This window comes from Neovison vison, chromosome 1 (genome assembly GCF_020171115.1).
Source record: "Neovison vison isolate M4711 chromosome 1, ASM_NN_V1, whole genome shotgun sequence".
Taxonomy (NCBI): Eukaryota; Metazoa; Chordata; class Mammalia; order Carnivora; family Mustelidae; genus Neogale; species Neogale vison.
Genome location: NC_058091.1, coordinates 146,657,133 through 146,673,203, shown reverse-complemented (window position 1 = coordinate 146,673,203; position 16,071 = coordinate 146,657,133). Strand labels below are relative to the sequence as shown.

General features: G+C 47.0%; 1 protein-coding gene across 7 annotated transcripts in view; it reads left to right on the top strand.

Moving 5' to 3' along the window:
• Positions 1-13,974, top strand: part of CARMIL1 (capping protein regulator and myosin 1 linker 1) — a 299,080-nt gene extending 285,106 nt beyond the window's left edge. For 2 of the 7 annotated variants that reach the window (XM_044260141.1, XM_044260128.1), the window contains 4 exons: positions 637-849; positions 3,767-3,907; positions 6,220-6,369; positions 12,958-13,974. In XM_044260141.1, the coding sequence (XP_044116076.1) occupies positions 637-849; positions 3,767-3,907; positions 6,220-6,369; positions 12,958-13,094 (641 nt within the window). In that variant the 3' untranslated portion in view covers positions 13,095-13,974. Of the gene's footprint in view, positions 1-636; positions 850-3,766; positions 3,908-5,854; positions 5,880-6,219; positions 6,370-12,957 lie in introns of those variants that run through there. The other 5 variants (XM_044260155.1, XM_044260148.1, XM_044260134.1 and 2 more) reach the window with 4 other exon arrangements.
• Positions 13,975-16,071: the final 2,097 nt, after the last annotated feature.

Here is a 16,071-nt window from a genome sequence, read left to right as displayed (position 1 = left end):
GACATGTCAGGAACCTGGCTTTGCTGCTTCAAAGTCCTGGGTTGAGCTTGGGTATCTTTATGTAAGAGCTGGAAGGTAGCTCATGTTCAACCAGCAGGGGTGGGATGAGGATGACATCCGGAAGCTGTTTGTGTGATTGGGAGGTTCTAAGTGGGAGGTTCTGGGCATCAGTGTAGCTCTCCTTGCTGGGGACCCATAGCCAGACCCCTTCCTGCTCATGATTATCCAGAACCAAGGCACCTGTGGTTGGTCGTTCCTGTACCTGCACCTCGTGCCACATCTGAGAAAGAGCTGAGTGCTTCCAATGCCTTCAGCCCTGCGTGCTCTCCGTCCGAGGCCGTTTGGCCTGCAGGACACCGACACGCTTGAACTTGACGCTTGCCATCTGTGGAATAGTCAGGAGCGATCGGAAGAGCACCACCAAGTTCATTGCTTTTCCACAAAGAAGTGTAGTCTTCCAGCGTGTTCGAGTCTACAAGCATGCTGGAACGACGTGCTTCCATATGGATGTTCCTGTGATGAGAAAGTATGGGAAAAGATTACGGCAGTTTGTACCAGACCTCTCCTAGCTATGAATGATCCGTTTCTTTCTCCTCTGAGTTTCAAGTGTGCTCTTTGTCCCCATTCTCATCGCAGTGCCTAAGCTGCACCCAGGTGTCGCGGAGAGCCGCTTTGGTGTGGGAACACCCGAGAAGAACGCCAAAGCGGAGCCCAAAGCGGACGTGGGCCCCAGGTCGCGGAGCTCTTCCAGCACTCCAACGAGCCCGAAGCCCCCGCTGCAGTCCCCCAAACCCAGCCTGGCGGCGCGGCCCACCATCCCACAGAAACCAAGAACTGCCTCGCGGCCAGGTAAGGGTTCTGCTGGGCAGGGGGTGACCCCCGGGTCAGGCGGTTTCCGGGGCTCCCTGGATTGCGACTCTACCCACAGTTCGGGAGCTGCCAATGATCATGGGCACAGGGGTCTGCAGGAGGGCTCAGAGAAACCTGCCAGCAGTTTCAACAGGGACAAAGGCTAAAGAATTAATTTTCTTTTTTTTTTTTTAAGATTTTGTTTATTTACTTATTTGACAGCGCAAGCAGGCAGAACCGCAGACACAGGCAGAGGGAGAAGCAGGCTCTCTGCTGAGCAAGGAGCCCGATGCAGGGCTCGATCTCAGGACCCTGGGATCATGACCTGAGCTGAAGGCAGACACTGAACCCACGAGCCCCCCAGGCGCCCCTGACGAGTTTCTTTATTCAACACCCAGGCGCAGGGCCTCAGAGACTGCCCCTGCCTTCAGGCCACAGGTTAGAGGGCCACATGAGAGGGCAGCCCTGGGTTGCGCTGGCCCACTGCAGGGCCTCTCTGAGCTTCCTGAGAACGGCCTCAAGGGTCTACACACCCTTCGGGAGGCCCTGCATAAGGATGCAGGCAGTAAATAGGGAGAGTGTAAGTTCTCCTCTTTTTGCCCCATAGTACGTGAAATATTTTGGGTTTAGAACATGGCTTGGCCATCCATGGGCCTGTTTCTGTAAATGAAATGCTGGCGGCATGTGGCCAGGCCACCTGTCTCCATATTATGTCCCGCCGCTCGGCTCTCACACGGCAGAACAGAGCTGTTGTGACCGAGGCCGTTTGGCCTGCAGGCCTGAGATATTTACTGTTTGGCCCTTTCCAGAAGCAGTTTGCTGACTCTTGTTTAGAAAATCTACTGGTAGAAGAAACTTAGAAATGGATTAGACTCTGCCTTTTTTTCTTTCCTACAACTGCTCTTCCCTCTCAGCCTTTTTTTTTTTTTTCTTTTTCCCCCTTTATTCTTTTTTTCTTTTTTTATCTCTTTTTTCTCTTTTTCTTCCCCCAATGGCCTACTATGAGAATTTTTAAACATTAACAAAAGTAAAATGGATAATGTAATGAACCTCATAGAACCTCTTCATTGTCTTCCCTTGTCGTAAGTAGGCAAGTAAGGGTAAAGGTGCAGAGGGTCAGAGTATCCTCAGCACCGCCATCCCTGCTGATATTAACCAAACACTGTGTCAAGCGCTGTTCTAAGTGTTCTACGTGTGTAAACTCCATATGTCCCCACCACACCTGTGGACGGTGAGGACCCTCAGTTGGACAAGTCCCACAGCTGGTGAGCAGCAGCCAGACGCTGGGACACCCCCAGGGTGACCACTCCCACCAGCCTCCTCCCCGTAGGCGTGGGTGCTAGAAAGACAGACACGCAGCTCACCACAGTCATTCATCCACACGCAGAGGACTGGGTGCAATGAGAAAAAAGGCAGCGTCCCACGCACCTTCCACTGTGGGGAATCCCACTGTGGATTCATTCCACTGTGGGTCTTTCCCATTTTCCCTCAAACGTGTCTTGTTCACCAAGCGGCCAGCTGGTTAATGCTTGCCGGTCTCCACAGCCCAGTCATCCCTCAAGAAACCCAGTGCATGGTCTCCAAAGCACAGCCGCAGAGGGACCCTGGGGTCACGTCAGGCCTCTGACCCTTGGAGCAGATCTCTTCGAGCATCCTAAGTCTGCTCAGACCGTTTTACAGACCGAAGTTTGTTATGTTGGGAAACACGGAACATTTCTTGGTGCACACAGAGTATCGTCATAATATAAAGAGTGCGGAGAATGAAACCAAAAAATAATAATAATAATTGGAAGAATTGTTTTAAATGACTACTCAAAATCAGGCCGGTATTTTCATCGACAAGGTGTAGCTCTAGTCTGTGATAAGGGAAGGGCTCTTACAAAACGGACCTAGCTCGTACAGTACTTTGGCTCCTCAGTTGGGAATTCTGAATGTCAGATTAGCTGGATTCCCGGTATTCTGTCTCAAGGAGCTTCTCTCTTCAATTTATTTGTTCAGTGTGTTCATTTGTTCCTTAGCACTGACTGTATCAAGACTAGCGCTTGAGAAGTCAGCAGGCACTTCCCGGTCCGCTCGTTTCCTCTCCACAACCCTGAGAGACTGTTCGAGCGGGGAGCTCTTTCATATCCTCTTCATCCAGTGGAGCACGTAGGAGAGTTGAATCGGAAGTAGAAGGCTGAACAGAGCCTGACTGAAAATTGTCGTCTTTGTGCACGCACGCACACATGCCGAGTTCAGATAGCCTTGCCAGCCACAGAGCAGAGGAAGGAGAGCGGTTCAGGACATCCTTTCAGTTAAAGTGAGAGAGTACAACCTTTAGAATGAAGAGACTGGCCTGCACATCCTAGCAACGTTGTCGTTTTCTTTCAGCGGGTCATCTGTTAATCTCTTCATTTGTCCAGGGATCACCGAAGTCCTTCCAGTTCTAAAAGTCTGGGATGCGAAGTTATTCTTAGTGGTCTCGGTCTATATAGGTGCGCGCACCCATGTTCCTACGTGCATATGTTCGTGTGTATTTCGTGACCGCTTCACTGGACTCCGCAGCAGGTAGAAGGAGGAGGGTTATCAATGTCACATGTTTGAGGAATATCCAGCCGCCTCTGTGTCTGAGGCAAAAGGAACATGGAGTTCACTTAGAGCATAATTTTCAAATACCAGCTCATTGAAATTCTGTGTCTACAAGATAAATTCACATCTGTGATTTTTAGAGATTTTAACCTTTCCTAAGTTTTAATTACTTTTCCCCCTACTGTTTGTAGATGTTACCTGCAGGAACACAAAACTTGGGTTTTGGCCAAAAAAGTTCTACAACGCTTTTAAAAAATCACTGGCCGTTCGTATTTAAAGATTAGCCTGGCTTATGTTTTCGGAATCCGGTCTGTGGAACAGTTTGATTCATGCGTTTGTGTCTCTCCAGAGGACATCCCAGACTCTCCATCCAGCTCTGGCTCCCCTAAAATCGCTCTTCTTCCGCCTGTTCTGAAGAAAGTTCCATCAGACAAGGAGAGAGATGGCCAGAGTAGCCCCCAGCCTAGTCCCAGGACATTTTCCCAGGAAGGTAAGAAATGTTTCCGGTACGTCCGCTTTCTCCAAGGAGAGTCCTTTCAAGAGAAAGGAGTTAATCTTGGACTCAACTAATACCTTAGAGTTTAAATCAGCATCCCTTGGACTAAACTTTTGGAACCAGAGCAGTTTTCCCATTCAGAAACTTGAATCGACATTTCTGATGATTCTGGATCTCAATGAAAGACCATACACAATGAGTGAAAATATACCAGACACCCGAAGCCAAGGTTTAACTTCTTTATAATCACTAGGTGCTCCTGCACGGGCTCCCAGCAGTTAAGGAGTGCCTTAAATATGTTGTGCCTCATCGCGGGGACATGTAGAACTCTAGGTCCCATTATTTCCCAGAAAAGCTCCCCCCGGTTGTGAATGATCGCAGGCAGCCCCCGCAGGCCCAAGAGACCTGGCAGCTCCTCCTGCTTGCTCAATCATGAGGTCATGCATTCCTTATTTTCACAAGCGTGGCACCTGCAAGGACACCCTCGGGAAATCATTGTCCCCAGTTGGCTGCTCCTGATTTGCTGGGGTTGGAGCAGAGCAAGATATGCGGGGACTTGGCTGCCCTCTCCCTGAGCAGTGGAGGCGAGACGTGTTCGGCAACCTACCATTCCTCTCTGCCGCCCCTCCCCACTTCGCTCAATCTGTTAAAAACACTATGGACGGTTGGGTTCTGTCCTTCATACAGAGTTATATAATTGCTGTCTTGAAGCCCCCACCTGTAAGGACGTTCCAGAGCCACATGAGTCATCACGCATGACCGGATGGCGCCTGTTATGGTTTGAAGCTGCTTGGTTTTCTTGTAGAGGCCTGATGGCTGTGGAATTCCTTGACCCTTCAGGCTCTGACATCTTCCCGCCCTGGCCTCTTTTCTGTTATTAATGGTAGTCTCGTGTTGAAGTTAATAGAAAGTATTTCTGAGTACTATCTTTGTGGCTTGGGAGAATAATAATAATTCAGAAAAAAAAGAAAAACATTGCCTGCTTTCTTCTCTCCGTTCTGGGGATTCATTTGGTGGGTACAGGCTTCACGCACAACCTGTGGGCTATAGATAAAAGAAGGTAGGGTTTGGACCAAAGCTGATAGAACACTCATGTCAAGCAGAGCACTGAAAGCCAGGAGAGGTAACCGGTGCCGAGAGTCTGTTTACATGGAAAGGACAAACACAGATTTGCTGTGATAGCCGTAGCCCTCGGAAGTCTTGGCGTAGAGGGCAGAACCTTGGTTGGTGGCCAGTCGGACCCATGAGCCGGCAGCAAGCGTCCCGGGCAGCCCCTCCCCCATGCCTATCCTCGTCTTCCCTTCTTTCTGTGACTGCCGACTTCGCATCGTGACCTGTAAGGAAGTTCTGGAAATTGCTCCACTTTTATGAAAAGCTATGTGTGCTAGATGCCCAGACGACGAAAACAAGGCCGCGAGGAAGCCACTAGCCTCCTGAGCTGAAAATGGGTGTCATGGCGCCCCTGGTTCAAGTGGGTGAATACCAGCGAGCCCTGGCCTGCTCCGGGTCCCTGAGCAACGTCTTTGCCCCTCAGACGTTTCCGAGCTCTGGGGCAGACGTTTGACACCCTTCCTCATTCTCCCTCTAGAGGGAACACCGAGGGTGATGCATGCCCCCATCTTTCTAGGTAGGGCCTGGAGAGTTTTGCCCGGGGATCCACAATGAGTTAACCACAGAGATCACTGTGGTTGTCACTTGGTATTGAAATTGGACTGAAAATATGCGTGCATCTGAGAGGAGTATGTAAAGTCTGCCCAAGGTGATAAGAGTCCGACCTGTTTGTTTATCAGCTCCCCAGCTCTGCCGGCCCAGGAATGATAGCCGCTCGCGAGCCTTGTCTTTTTCTTTAGAAAATACTCCTGATGTTCTCATTCCTGTTTTCTTGTGCATTATTCATGCTGGTTACTTCATTTCCTTGTTCTGTGCCTCCCTTTGGACTAGCGTGCCCAACTAATTTCTGAAACAGGTAAATTGCTATGATTCTTCTGGTTTGTTCCATAGTGAATGTGATTTTCGTTAATCCATCCTGGAATCAGAAGTGATAACACGGGGGGCCTTTTGTTAGCACCCCTGGGGGGGGCAGACTCAGAGCTCACCTCATTTTTGCACCACATTTCCATAATGTTGGCTGTTGAATTCTGTAGGTGATGGTGTATCTGGGCAGGCCCAACACTGTAGGTTCCTTAAATCCTAAGTGGGGTGGGTTCTCTGATATTTAATTTTTCATCCTAACAGTCGTTAACATTATTGTCAACACAGTGATGTATTTGCTAATATAAAGGGTAAAACGAATCCCTTTTCCTCAGTAGTGCAAAGAGGAGATTATTACAAAAGACATTCAGATCATGACAGTGACAAGCCTTCCAGTGGAGGGAAAAGATCTTCAAAACTGTACTCCACCATTGCAGAAGAGGAAGTGAATGCAATTGGGCACAGGAAGTCACAGCCAACAAATGGTTAGAGCCTTCGGTTATCATCCCTCGCTGACCCAAAGCTTCCGGACTGGCACTAACAAAACCGAACTTTAATTGAGTAACTTCTCTCCCAGAACCAGTCCAGGGATTAATTCGGACAACTGCTTTTTTTGTGTTTTTTCTTTTTCCTAAATGGCAACAGGATGGTCCTTCCCTTTGGAGTAAAAAGAAAAAAAAAAAATATATATGAACTTAAAAGTCTAAATTCAGAAACCGTCAGGAGGAGGATCAAGTTACTTTGGAGTAGGGTGACTTGTCCTTTCAAAATTTTGTGACCATGTAGGTTCATTTTTATATTTGGGGTCATACCTCCTGTTGTCTCGATCTCTCTACTCTTCTGTTAGATTGTAATTGGGATCGGATCAGAAATTCTGAGAGTAACACAGTTTCTGCCTTTCTCGAGTATTGGCCGTAACGCCTTACCTTACACTCTTTTGGGAAAGGAGCCATAAAAAGCCAGGACTAAAGGCAGACCTCACACCATGCCCACGACCTCTCCTGGGACATTTGAGGACCCCTTAGGGAGACAGAAAAAGTACCAATTAACTTTTCAACCTCGGAGAACAGTTTATTCAACTTTACAACTCGTTGGCACCTGTCTTCCGTTGGACACTGTGGTAAATGGTAAACTCTGCCATGTTCAGTGCAGCCGAAGAGTCCCAGGAGACAAAAAAGGAGACAGATTTCCAGTCGGCTTTAATCTCCAGCAGGGGCGATGTTAGAGCAAGCGTAGCTGATCCGGAGAGGAGACATGTTTTCTGTGACTCAGTACTGATGATCTTCCTGGCTGATCACTTTTTATAAACTTACCTGGAAAAATCTGAAAGGGCGTCTTTGTATCATAAAAGAAAAAAAGATACATAAAATATCCTGATGAGTGAGATTCCTTGGAAATACTTCTTCCCTTGAAACAGGGCACTTGTCTTCCTGTAAAACTCTATGGGGCAGTTAGCATGTGAGTGAGCTTAGAGTCCCAGTGACGAAGGCACGGCCGGGCCCCTCACAGCCTTCTTAGCGCCCTGGACAGCAAGTCAGTGGGCATGATCTTATTATGGGGCTAACTCTTTTTTATTGCAAAAGGAGAAGCCATTCTCGAACTCCAGCACTTCCTTAGCTGATAGTCTGACTCTCGTGACCCACCCTCCAGCTTAACAACCCACTGAGTCCCCTACGATGGCTCAAACGGGGACCACTGTCTTTGAGAACTTCCCTTGACAGAGGCTTAAAAACCAAAACGACGACAAAAAAGCACCTACTGGTGCCCCACGGGCAACTACCTTTGGAGCCAGCTTTCTTGGCCAGTGCGGTTGGATGAGCCATAAGCTCTGACTTGCCTGGAGATCTGGCACACACCAGCTAGTTGCTGGGGTGGACCAGATGGAGTGAAGGACGCCATCCACAGCATAGGTCACATACGAACGTTCTGCCTGGGCCAGCAGGTAGCACGTGCCCTACCTAGAGAAACTTTTAGAGGATTTCCTGAAACTACTAGGTCAACCATACTTCAATTAAAAATTTAAAATAAATAAATACCAGTGATGCCCCAGACACTACTGTGGTTGACCCTATAATCAATCAAACAAACAAACACTATGACCCATTGTTTTTGTACATAAAGTCTTATTGGCACACACACTCGCGCACGTGCGCACACATGGATTTCCTGTGTGTTTGCTTGTAGACACATCCTTACGATAACTTACAATAGACACATGCTTACAATAACTCTTCTCTCTGTAAGAGATTGCCTCTGATATTTTCCAGAAAATCTGTTCAAGCGGTAGAAAAATTAAAGCAATGAATGCCTAAGACATTTTCTGAAGAGAGGTAGAGTTCTTCTTAGAGTCTGTTGAAACAGGAGCTCTGTCTCTGTGTGGCCTCTTCTGATGAGGTTACACAGATGTTTCTAGAGTTTGAAAATTTGCATTTGAACTATTGTATCAGTTGACTTCTCTCAGGAAGAAGGCAGCTTGAGGTGACACATTGTCCCTGCTTTTGAGAAGCCACTGAAAACACTTCACACAGCACACACACCGAGACTGCCCCCAGGACCACACTGAACCTGCAGGAAGGCCCTGAGATAGTGAAAAGAGGCTGATGACGGGCATAAACCAAATCATCGGAAGGCAAGGAATTCTGTGCCCTTTGCAGATTTTTCCATGACCTCTTCAGCCTACAGTCCTCACCATCGTGGGCTGCATCCAAGTTTCATGGAATTCAACAGGACCATCTTGTATTTGCTTTTCTGCCTCAGTTTCTTGAAATACAGATGGGAACCCCCCAAAATGTAATTTTTACGGGAGCTTCAATTAAAGTCATTTAATGTCAGAGATTTGAATTTTGTTTTGTTAGTGCCAACTCCTGTCTTCATCCTTGAGAACCGCAAAGCAGTCTGCTTTCTGAATAGTTAGTTCCTGGCTAACAAATGGCATTCGGCAGAGCGATGCTGTCACACGTGCTGTGTGCCTTCCTCTAAATCCTTCATGAGCAACTTTGTTGATGCTAAAACAGCTTTTTTCTTTTCCTAAATCAAGTACCATGTAACAAACAGAGGCTGTTGTTCTCAAAGCATGCTGCGTAGTTTTACCATGATTACTGTTTTAATTATGTGGCTATTTCGTTTTGACTTGACAGGTATAAAATGCTTCCTTTTCTTTTACTGGAACTCTCTGTCACTTTTGAATTTCATCCCCTTTCCTGTCTTGAGTTTAATGATAAGCTGTGATGTTGTCATTAGAGTGTGTCCTATTTTCTTGAAGAAAATAGGTGGTTTTGGCTTTGTGTGTGTCACAACGTATCCTGTTTGTACAGGCCGTCTTCTTCTGACATTCCTTTTATCTGTCACCTGCTTCTTCCATAATCCAACCCAGAGCCAACCAGTACCCAGCTTTGGCTTATGGTCTGTAAGCTGGTGCTCTGTTTTACCTTTTTTTTTTTTTTCCACCAGATCTGGATTCTACTACCCCTAAAAGTTCTTGAAAAAAAAAAAAAATTAACAGTTGGTCTGCAATTTTGGCTCTTACCAGAAAACATTTAAAAAAAAAATCAGGGCCGGCTACTGAATATTATTTTTAAGGTCATCATGTTTTCCTCCTGGGAAATATGAATGCTCATGGAGCTTAAAGTGGAGAAAAGCTCCAGTTTTCAAATTCTGAATTTATATGCACATTTTGGAAGCTTTAAAATTAGCACATGTATATGTGTATACATGTATTTGAGCATGTATGTGTGTGTGTGTATTTATGCAAAGTCAAAATATCTCAAGAATGACAGATTTCATGTTTGAGCCTCTCTGCACCAGTCATTGGCACTGTAGATGGGAGGTGAGTATACACGAAGCGTTTGTGTTGAATAAATTACCTGTTCAGTTACACAAGTATTTTTTATCATTTTAATGGTACGTGGGATGGCAGTAAACTCGTGCATAGATGACACGTATGGAGATGCCCTAACATGTTGGCTTCACGGCTACTTGCATTGAAGAAGTGGAGTGAAACAATCTGATTTTTCTTTTTTATCGTGCGTAAAGTCAGGCATTACATCGGGCTGCCTAGCAGAAGGTTCATCTAAATTAGTTTTAAAGAAAAGGAAAAAAAAAAAGCCTGGATTTTATAAATATTTTAAAATGATTTCCAGAGTTCTAAGTTTCAAGCAGACATAATCTTATTTGGACTGTTCATTAGCGGGAGGTTTGACCAGACCTACTTCAATATCATTGCAGTCAGCATCCTAATTATATGTAACCAAAACAGTTGGTGCCAGAGTACTGGAAAACAAACTTGACAAAGAACATTCTGCCTACAAAGTTGTTGGCACCCGTGCTCTGGGCTGATGAGAAGGCAGGAGTCTGGGAGAGTGAGCGGATTGGCTACGTGTCAGATTCTCGTTCCCTGATCTCACCTCCTTTGGTCTCTTGTCTGCTCACGGGCCTCCCGACAACGCCAAGGAAATGCCAGCTAGTTTCATGATTATATTCACAAATGTTAGAGTTTATTCAGTGAGAGTGAATATTTTTAGAGTGGACTTTTTTTTTTTTTTAAGATTTTATTTATTTATTTGAGAGAGAGAGACAGTGAGAGAGAGCATGAGCGAGGAGAAGGTCAGAGAGCGAAGCAGACTCCCCATGGAGCTGGGAGCCCGATGTGGGACTCGATCCCGGGACTCCAGGATCACGCCCTGAGCCGAAGGCAGTCGTCCAACCAACTGCGCCACCCAGGCATCCCTAGAGTGGACTTTTTAAAAGACTTTTTATTTATTTGAGAGAGAGAGAGAGAGAGCTGGGAGGGCGGGGGAGCGAAAGGGAGAAGCAGACTCCCTGCTGAGCAGGGAGCCGGATGCAGGCCTCAATCCAAGGACCCTGGGATCATGACCTGAGCTGAAGGCAGATGCGTAACACTGAGCCACCCAGGGGCCTTAGAATGAAATTTTAAACAGTGTCACTGCCTTAGTGAACTGTTTTGTCGGGCCCCTAGAAAGACCGTGTTATTTGTCTCAGGGACTGTGTTGGACAAATTAAAATTCGTGCCTTCGTGACTGGTACTAAGTCCACATCACCAACCTAAAACCCAGCCTGTTAACCAGTGTTTGCTGTATCTTTCTGTACTCCGTCCCCCGCCCTGACCCTAGCCCTGGAGGACTCAAAATCATTGTCACTTGGATGTGGATTGAAGGACATCAAAGGATAGTCCGCTTTCTGCAGGAAGACTCCTATGTGAGATCTCCCTGAATTTCATTGGCTATGCCCCAGCGACCTTGGTCCGTGGTGCTCTGTTTTTACCTGTGACATAAACATTGTTGATGGCATGAATTTCTCCATTCTTAGAGAGTACTCTGATGTCACAGAACATGAATTAGGCCCGGGATTTTTAGGAAGCTAAACTACTGGGAGGGATGAAAACCTTTTGAATCTAAGAATTCGAGCCAGTATGTTTGCTTTGAAGACAAAAAGCAGTGTATCACCATGTTTATTTCTTCTTTTGAACCTGTAGTGTTGGAAATTTATTTTTGAGTCACCTGACAGGAAAAAGTCACTTTTGTTTTAAGAGGGAATCACTAGAATTTTCTAGCAAGATTGCCCTAGTAATGCTCTATTTGGGGGTCAGATTATTGCAAAGTGCCCTCGCAATGAAGATACTGTAAACCCGCTCCTGTGCATATTGCACACGCAAAAGTTGAGAATTGAGAGGACTCTTTGTGTATTACTGTCATATTGATTTTGTGATAAAGGACAAGCTATGTATAGAAACCTATTTTACCTTTTTCCCCAAAACTGATTTGTTGACAACTATCAAAGGACATTTATTTTTTTTTACACGATTCAAGCTAAAAAATAAAATCAGTTGTGATGTTTCTCTATCACTTTTCCATCTGAGGTGTTAGGTATAAAGAAGTCACATTTTTAAAAATTACTCATTTGGGGGACCCCTGGGTGGTTCAGTCAGTTGCTTAACCTGCCTGTGGCTTGGTATTTTTAATTAAGTGGGATCTGTACGCTAGATGTGTGGTACCAGTGAAGCTGTGCTGTAGTTGTAAAGAACAGGGTCTTTGAAGGAGAGAGTCAGTTTATTTTTTTAAGATTTTATTTGTTTTAGAGAGAGGGCATATGAGCAGGGGGAGGGGCAGAGCAAGAAAGAATCTCCAGCAGACTCCACTGAATGCAGAGCCTGATGAGGGGCTTGATCTCAGGACCCTGAGGTCATGACCTGAGCCAAAACCAAGAGTCAGATGCTCAACCGAATGAGCCATCCAAGTGACCCAAGAGAGACCCAAGAGAGATGTCCAGTGTCAACCCAGATTCCACATTTACAAAACCTGTCTTCCAGAGTAGCTGTGAGGAGCAGAATCGTAGAGCGGAGCCTGTCTGACATGACTGGTACCCAAGGCTCCGTTCAGGCAACTGGTCTACCACCATTGCCTTGTCAAGTCTCGGGATCCTTCATGTTTATATGTGATCAGAGCAGGGAACAGTCCTGGCACGCCTGTTTTCCAGAAGCTAGTTCCAAAAGAGTTGATTGCACCATCAGTGGTATTCATTCCTTTGACAAGACTTTAAATGGTTGTCTTCCTAGAGAGTAAGAACAAGGTTTGCCAAGGCTTGGAAAGGTCTCACCACAGTTGCTGGGCCCTTCCTCAAGTCCTGGCCCCAGAGCAGAGGCAAGCTAACTCTAGATGGTGGCAGAAGGCATCATGAGGGACATCTGTCTGGCCACACCTCCACCGGGCTTTGTCTTGTTCTCTCGGCCACACAAGGGGCGTGAGGGGTCAGAGGAGCCCCTTCTCTTCCACCATCCTTACCCCCAGATTCGCAGCCACAGCTGTGAGAGGTTTACCCTCTCATAGACTGGGCTTTTTATGTTTTCTTCTTTTGTTTTTCTTTCTGTTGTGTTTTTTTTTTTTTTTCTTAATTTTCGTCTCGAGTCTCTACACGTAGTTGGTGAATTGTTTCTGTGTCCACTCCCCCCCCAAGCCCTCCTGCCTCTTGGAGCCCCTGCATCTCACCCCATTACTGGTCAGGCCATTGACTGTACCTTGTTCCTCAATTATAATGACCCCCTTCCCTTTCTGTTTCAGTTTCAAGGAGAAGCTGGGGCCAGCAGCCCCAGGAGTATCAAGAACAGAAGCAGTGGTCATCCAGTAAAGATGGCCGCCAAGGCGGCAAGTCCAGCGACTCTGGTGAAGAAGCGGAAAAAGAGTTTATCTTTGTGTAAAGGTCCCCCGTGCCAACGGCACAGGGTGCTCGGTTAGCCGTCAGAGGGGAATCAAGGGCAGCACCTCTTCCTACTTCCGACGCTCTTCTCTTGGTGCTTTTTTCTTTTCTTTCTCCTTTACTTACTTTTTGAAAACAGAAATGGACCCATTGAGGGGTCTTCTCCCCACCTTGGATTTGAGTTTGAAGCATTTCTTCATCTGCCTTCAGTGAATGCCAGCAACTCTCCATGCATCCTACTTGAATTTTCTCTGAGGCAGCTACAGTTTGCCCTGCAGGATGAGTTTGGGGAAGTAAACAGAGGAACTGGACACATAACTCACGCAGGTAACACCATCGGCTGACCGTGGGGCACTGCCGTGGGTACCCGTGTCACATCTGCACTTGACTCGATAGATTTATTCTTGATGTATGCAATTGCACATTGTGAGTATATTAACAGAGCACACTAATAAATAATTTGTATAAATTATATATATTAGATCTCGGCTATGGTTTTTACATTCTCCCATGGGGAACTTCTTCCTTCCTGATGTGGAATTGTACATTTAAATTTGGTCGGTGACCGTTGCAGGACCGTCAGTAAGCACAGCGAGGAACAGAGTGAAAGAGGCCCACGGCTGACACTGCCATGTGCCCGGGTTAATGTACATAGTTGATTGGAATGAAGTTTTATGAATATTTGTGATTTTCAAAGGCCTTTAATTTCTGTCTGCATATTAGCTTTTAATGTATGACTTGAAGAAAGAATACTTTGACCCCTGTAAAAAATCAAAATACTACTCTTTTTAAGACATTTCACAAATATTCACTTAAATTACAGGCTGAGGTATTTTATTCATATGTATATTTATATCAATAAAAAGATTTTACAAGTGGCATTTTGACCTCCTTTGGTTACTTTTTTTTTCTTCAAAGGTTTATTTTAGAGAACAGGAGGAGGGGTGGAGGGGGAGAGGAAGAGGGAGAGAGAATCCCCTGCAGACTCCCTGCTGAGCGTGGAGCCTGATGCGGGGCTCGATCTCACGACCCTGAGATCATAACCTGAGCTGAAACCAAAAGTCGGACACACAACCAATGGCACCACCCAGGCGCCCCTCTGGTTACTTTTTTAAAGTTAGGATTGGCTTGTGGTAATGAACTTTGTTCTTATTTCTAAAATCCAGAATGAGCACAGACCCCAGATAACCAAACCTGTTAGACTCATAATAAATATAGCTTGCTAGTGCAGTGCCTGCTTTCACCTTTGGGGAAAAAAATGAAATTAATCAAAAGTTTATGAGTCTGCTCCACTTCCTGTTACCTCAAATCAAGGGTCTTGTAAGGGGGGCAAGCGTGAGCGATGAATGTTTTGAATTTACAAGCTGTGTGGTTGACTGTTGGCAAGAAGAATCCTACCAGTTGGGGCTTGTGGGACATGACTGTCCCCCACCCCCGCAACTGCACACACAGCTGGCATAGACTGAGGGCCAGGAAATGTGGACCAAATGGTTTCCTGCCACTGCAAGAGATTCTGTGAAGACAGGTGAAGTAGTTTTCCATTGTAGCTCTGCTGGCATCAATGCCCATGGGAGAGGACAGCTCTAATGTCTCTCATGGCTGTCAAAGTAGGAGAAACATGAGGGCAAATATGGCCCTCCGTGAGCTAACAGCCGTATACCGGGTGATCGAGCCGACGTCGCTTGTCAGCGGACCGCAGTGGGGAGGGGGAGTTCGTGTCTGTGGTGCTCAGGAGACCGCAGAGGAGAGGACGTGTGTGCAGGGCCGTAGAGTCATACCATCCCTAAGTGCAGGAACTTGGATTCACAGGAGTGTCCCCTGTAAATACCTGCTAGGACCAGGTGACACCGGACAGTGTGTGCTCGTCACAGAGCAAACAAGGTCCTGCTCCCCTGGAACAGTATGTGCTGAAGACCACACCTGAAATCCCTGGGTTTCGGCACAGGAACTGTTGCTGAGAGAACAGGGAGAAGGCCCCGCAGTGACTGGCCTTGGTGCTTTATTAAGGAGTCGGAAGACTGTATGCAAAGAGGAGCCATTGCCTATTTTTAAGCAATAATAGAAGATCTGGAGTACATAGTGGTCCAGCCTGTGGACCAGGAGGCAAGCAGCCAAGCGAGAATCCTTCATTTCCCTTCACGACAACGGTCAGGAGCTCCCTGTCGAGATGCCTGTTTGAGGGAAAGTGCTGCTGGGGAGAGGGCGGGGGCCGGGGGTGACAGTCTCCGCCTGCTTCACCTGTCTGGCCGGGGGTGACAGTCTCCGCCTGCTTCACCTGTCTGGCCGGGGGTGACAGTCTCTACCTGCTTCACCTGTCTGGCTCCCACAGAGCTCGTGCCCCAGCCACTCCTCCCTGGCTTCGACTGGGCAACCTTCACTCTAGGACCTTCCACTGGCCTGACCAGGACTATCTCTGGGCGGCGCCCAAGGTCTCTCCACCCAAGTCTCCTTTCCCCTTGCCTTCTACGGGTGAGTAACCAGCATCGGGCGTGAGGGGCCCCTCGCCTGCCGCTCCCCCCACGTTTATCCTTCACGGACCTTTCCCCCATAAATCAATCTCTGCAGGCTCATCCCACCCTGGCCTCCGCTTCCCGGAGAACCGGAATCCCCACCATCCTCCGGACCCTGTGTCCCTCAGCCAAGTTCAAGAACATGTGGTGCGTGTCTGCTGAGCTGAAGGTCAGTGCACTTTACTCAAAGTCTGTGGGCTTTTGTTTGTGTGTTTTGTGAGTAAAGTAGAGAATTTATGTCTCAGTCCCTTAAGGCTGCTCTAACAAAAGTACTGGAGACTCGGCGGCTTAAGCCACAAATGTCTTTCTCCTGGTTCTGGAGGCTGCTATCCAAGCTCAAGGTGCCGGCAGATTCGGTGTCTGCTGAGGTCCAGCCTCCTGGTTCATAAATGGCTGTTTTCACCTTGTCACACGGTAGAAGCGACAAGGGAGGTCTCTGCTGTCTCTTTTTTAAAGGCAGGAATCCCA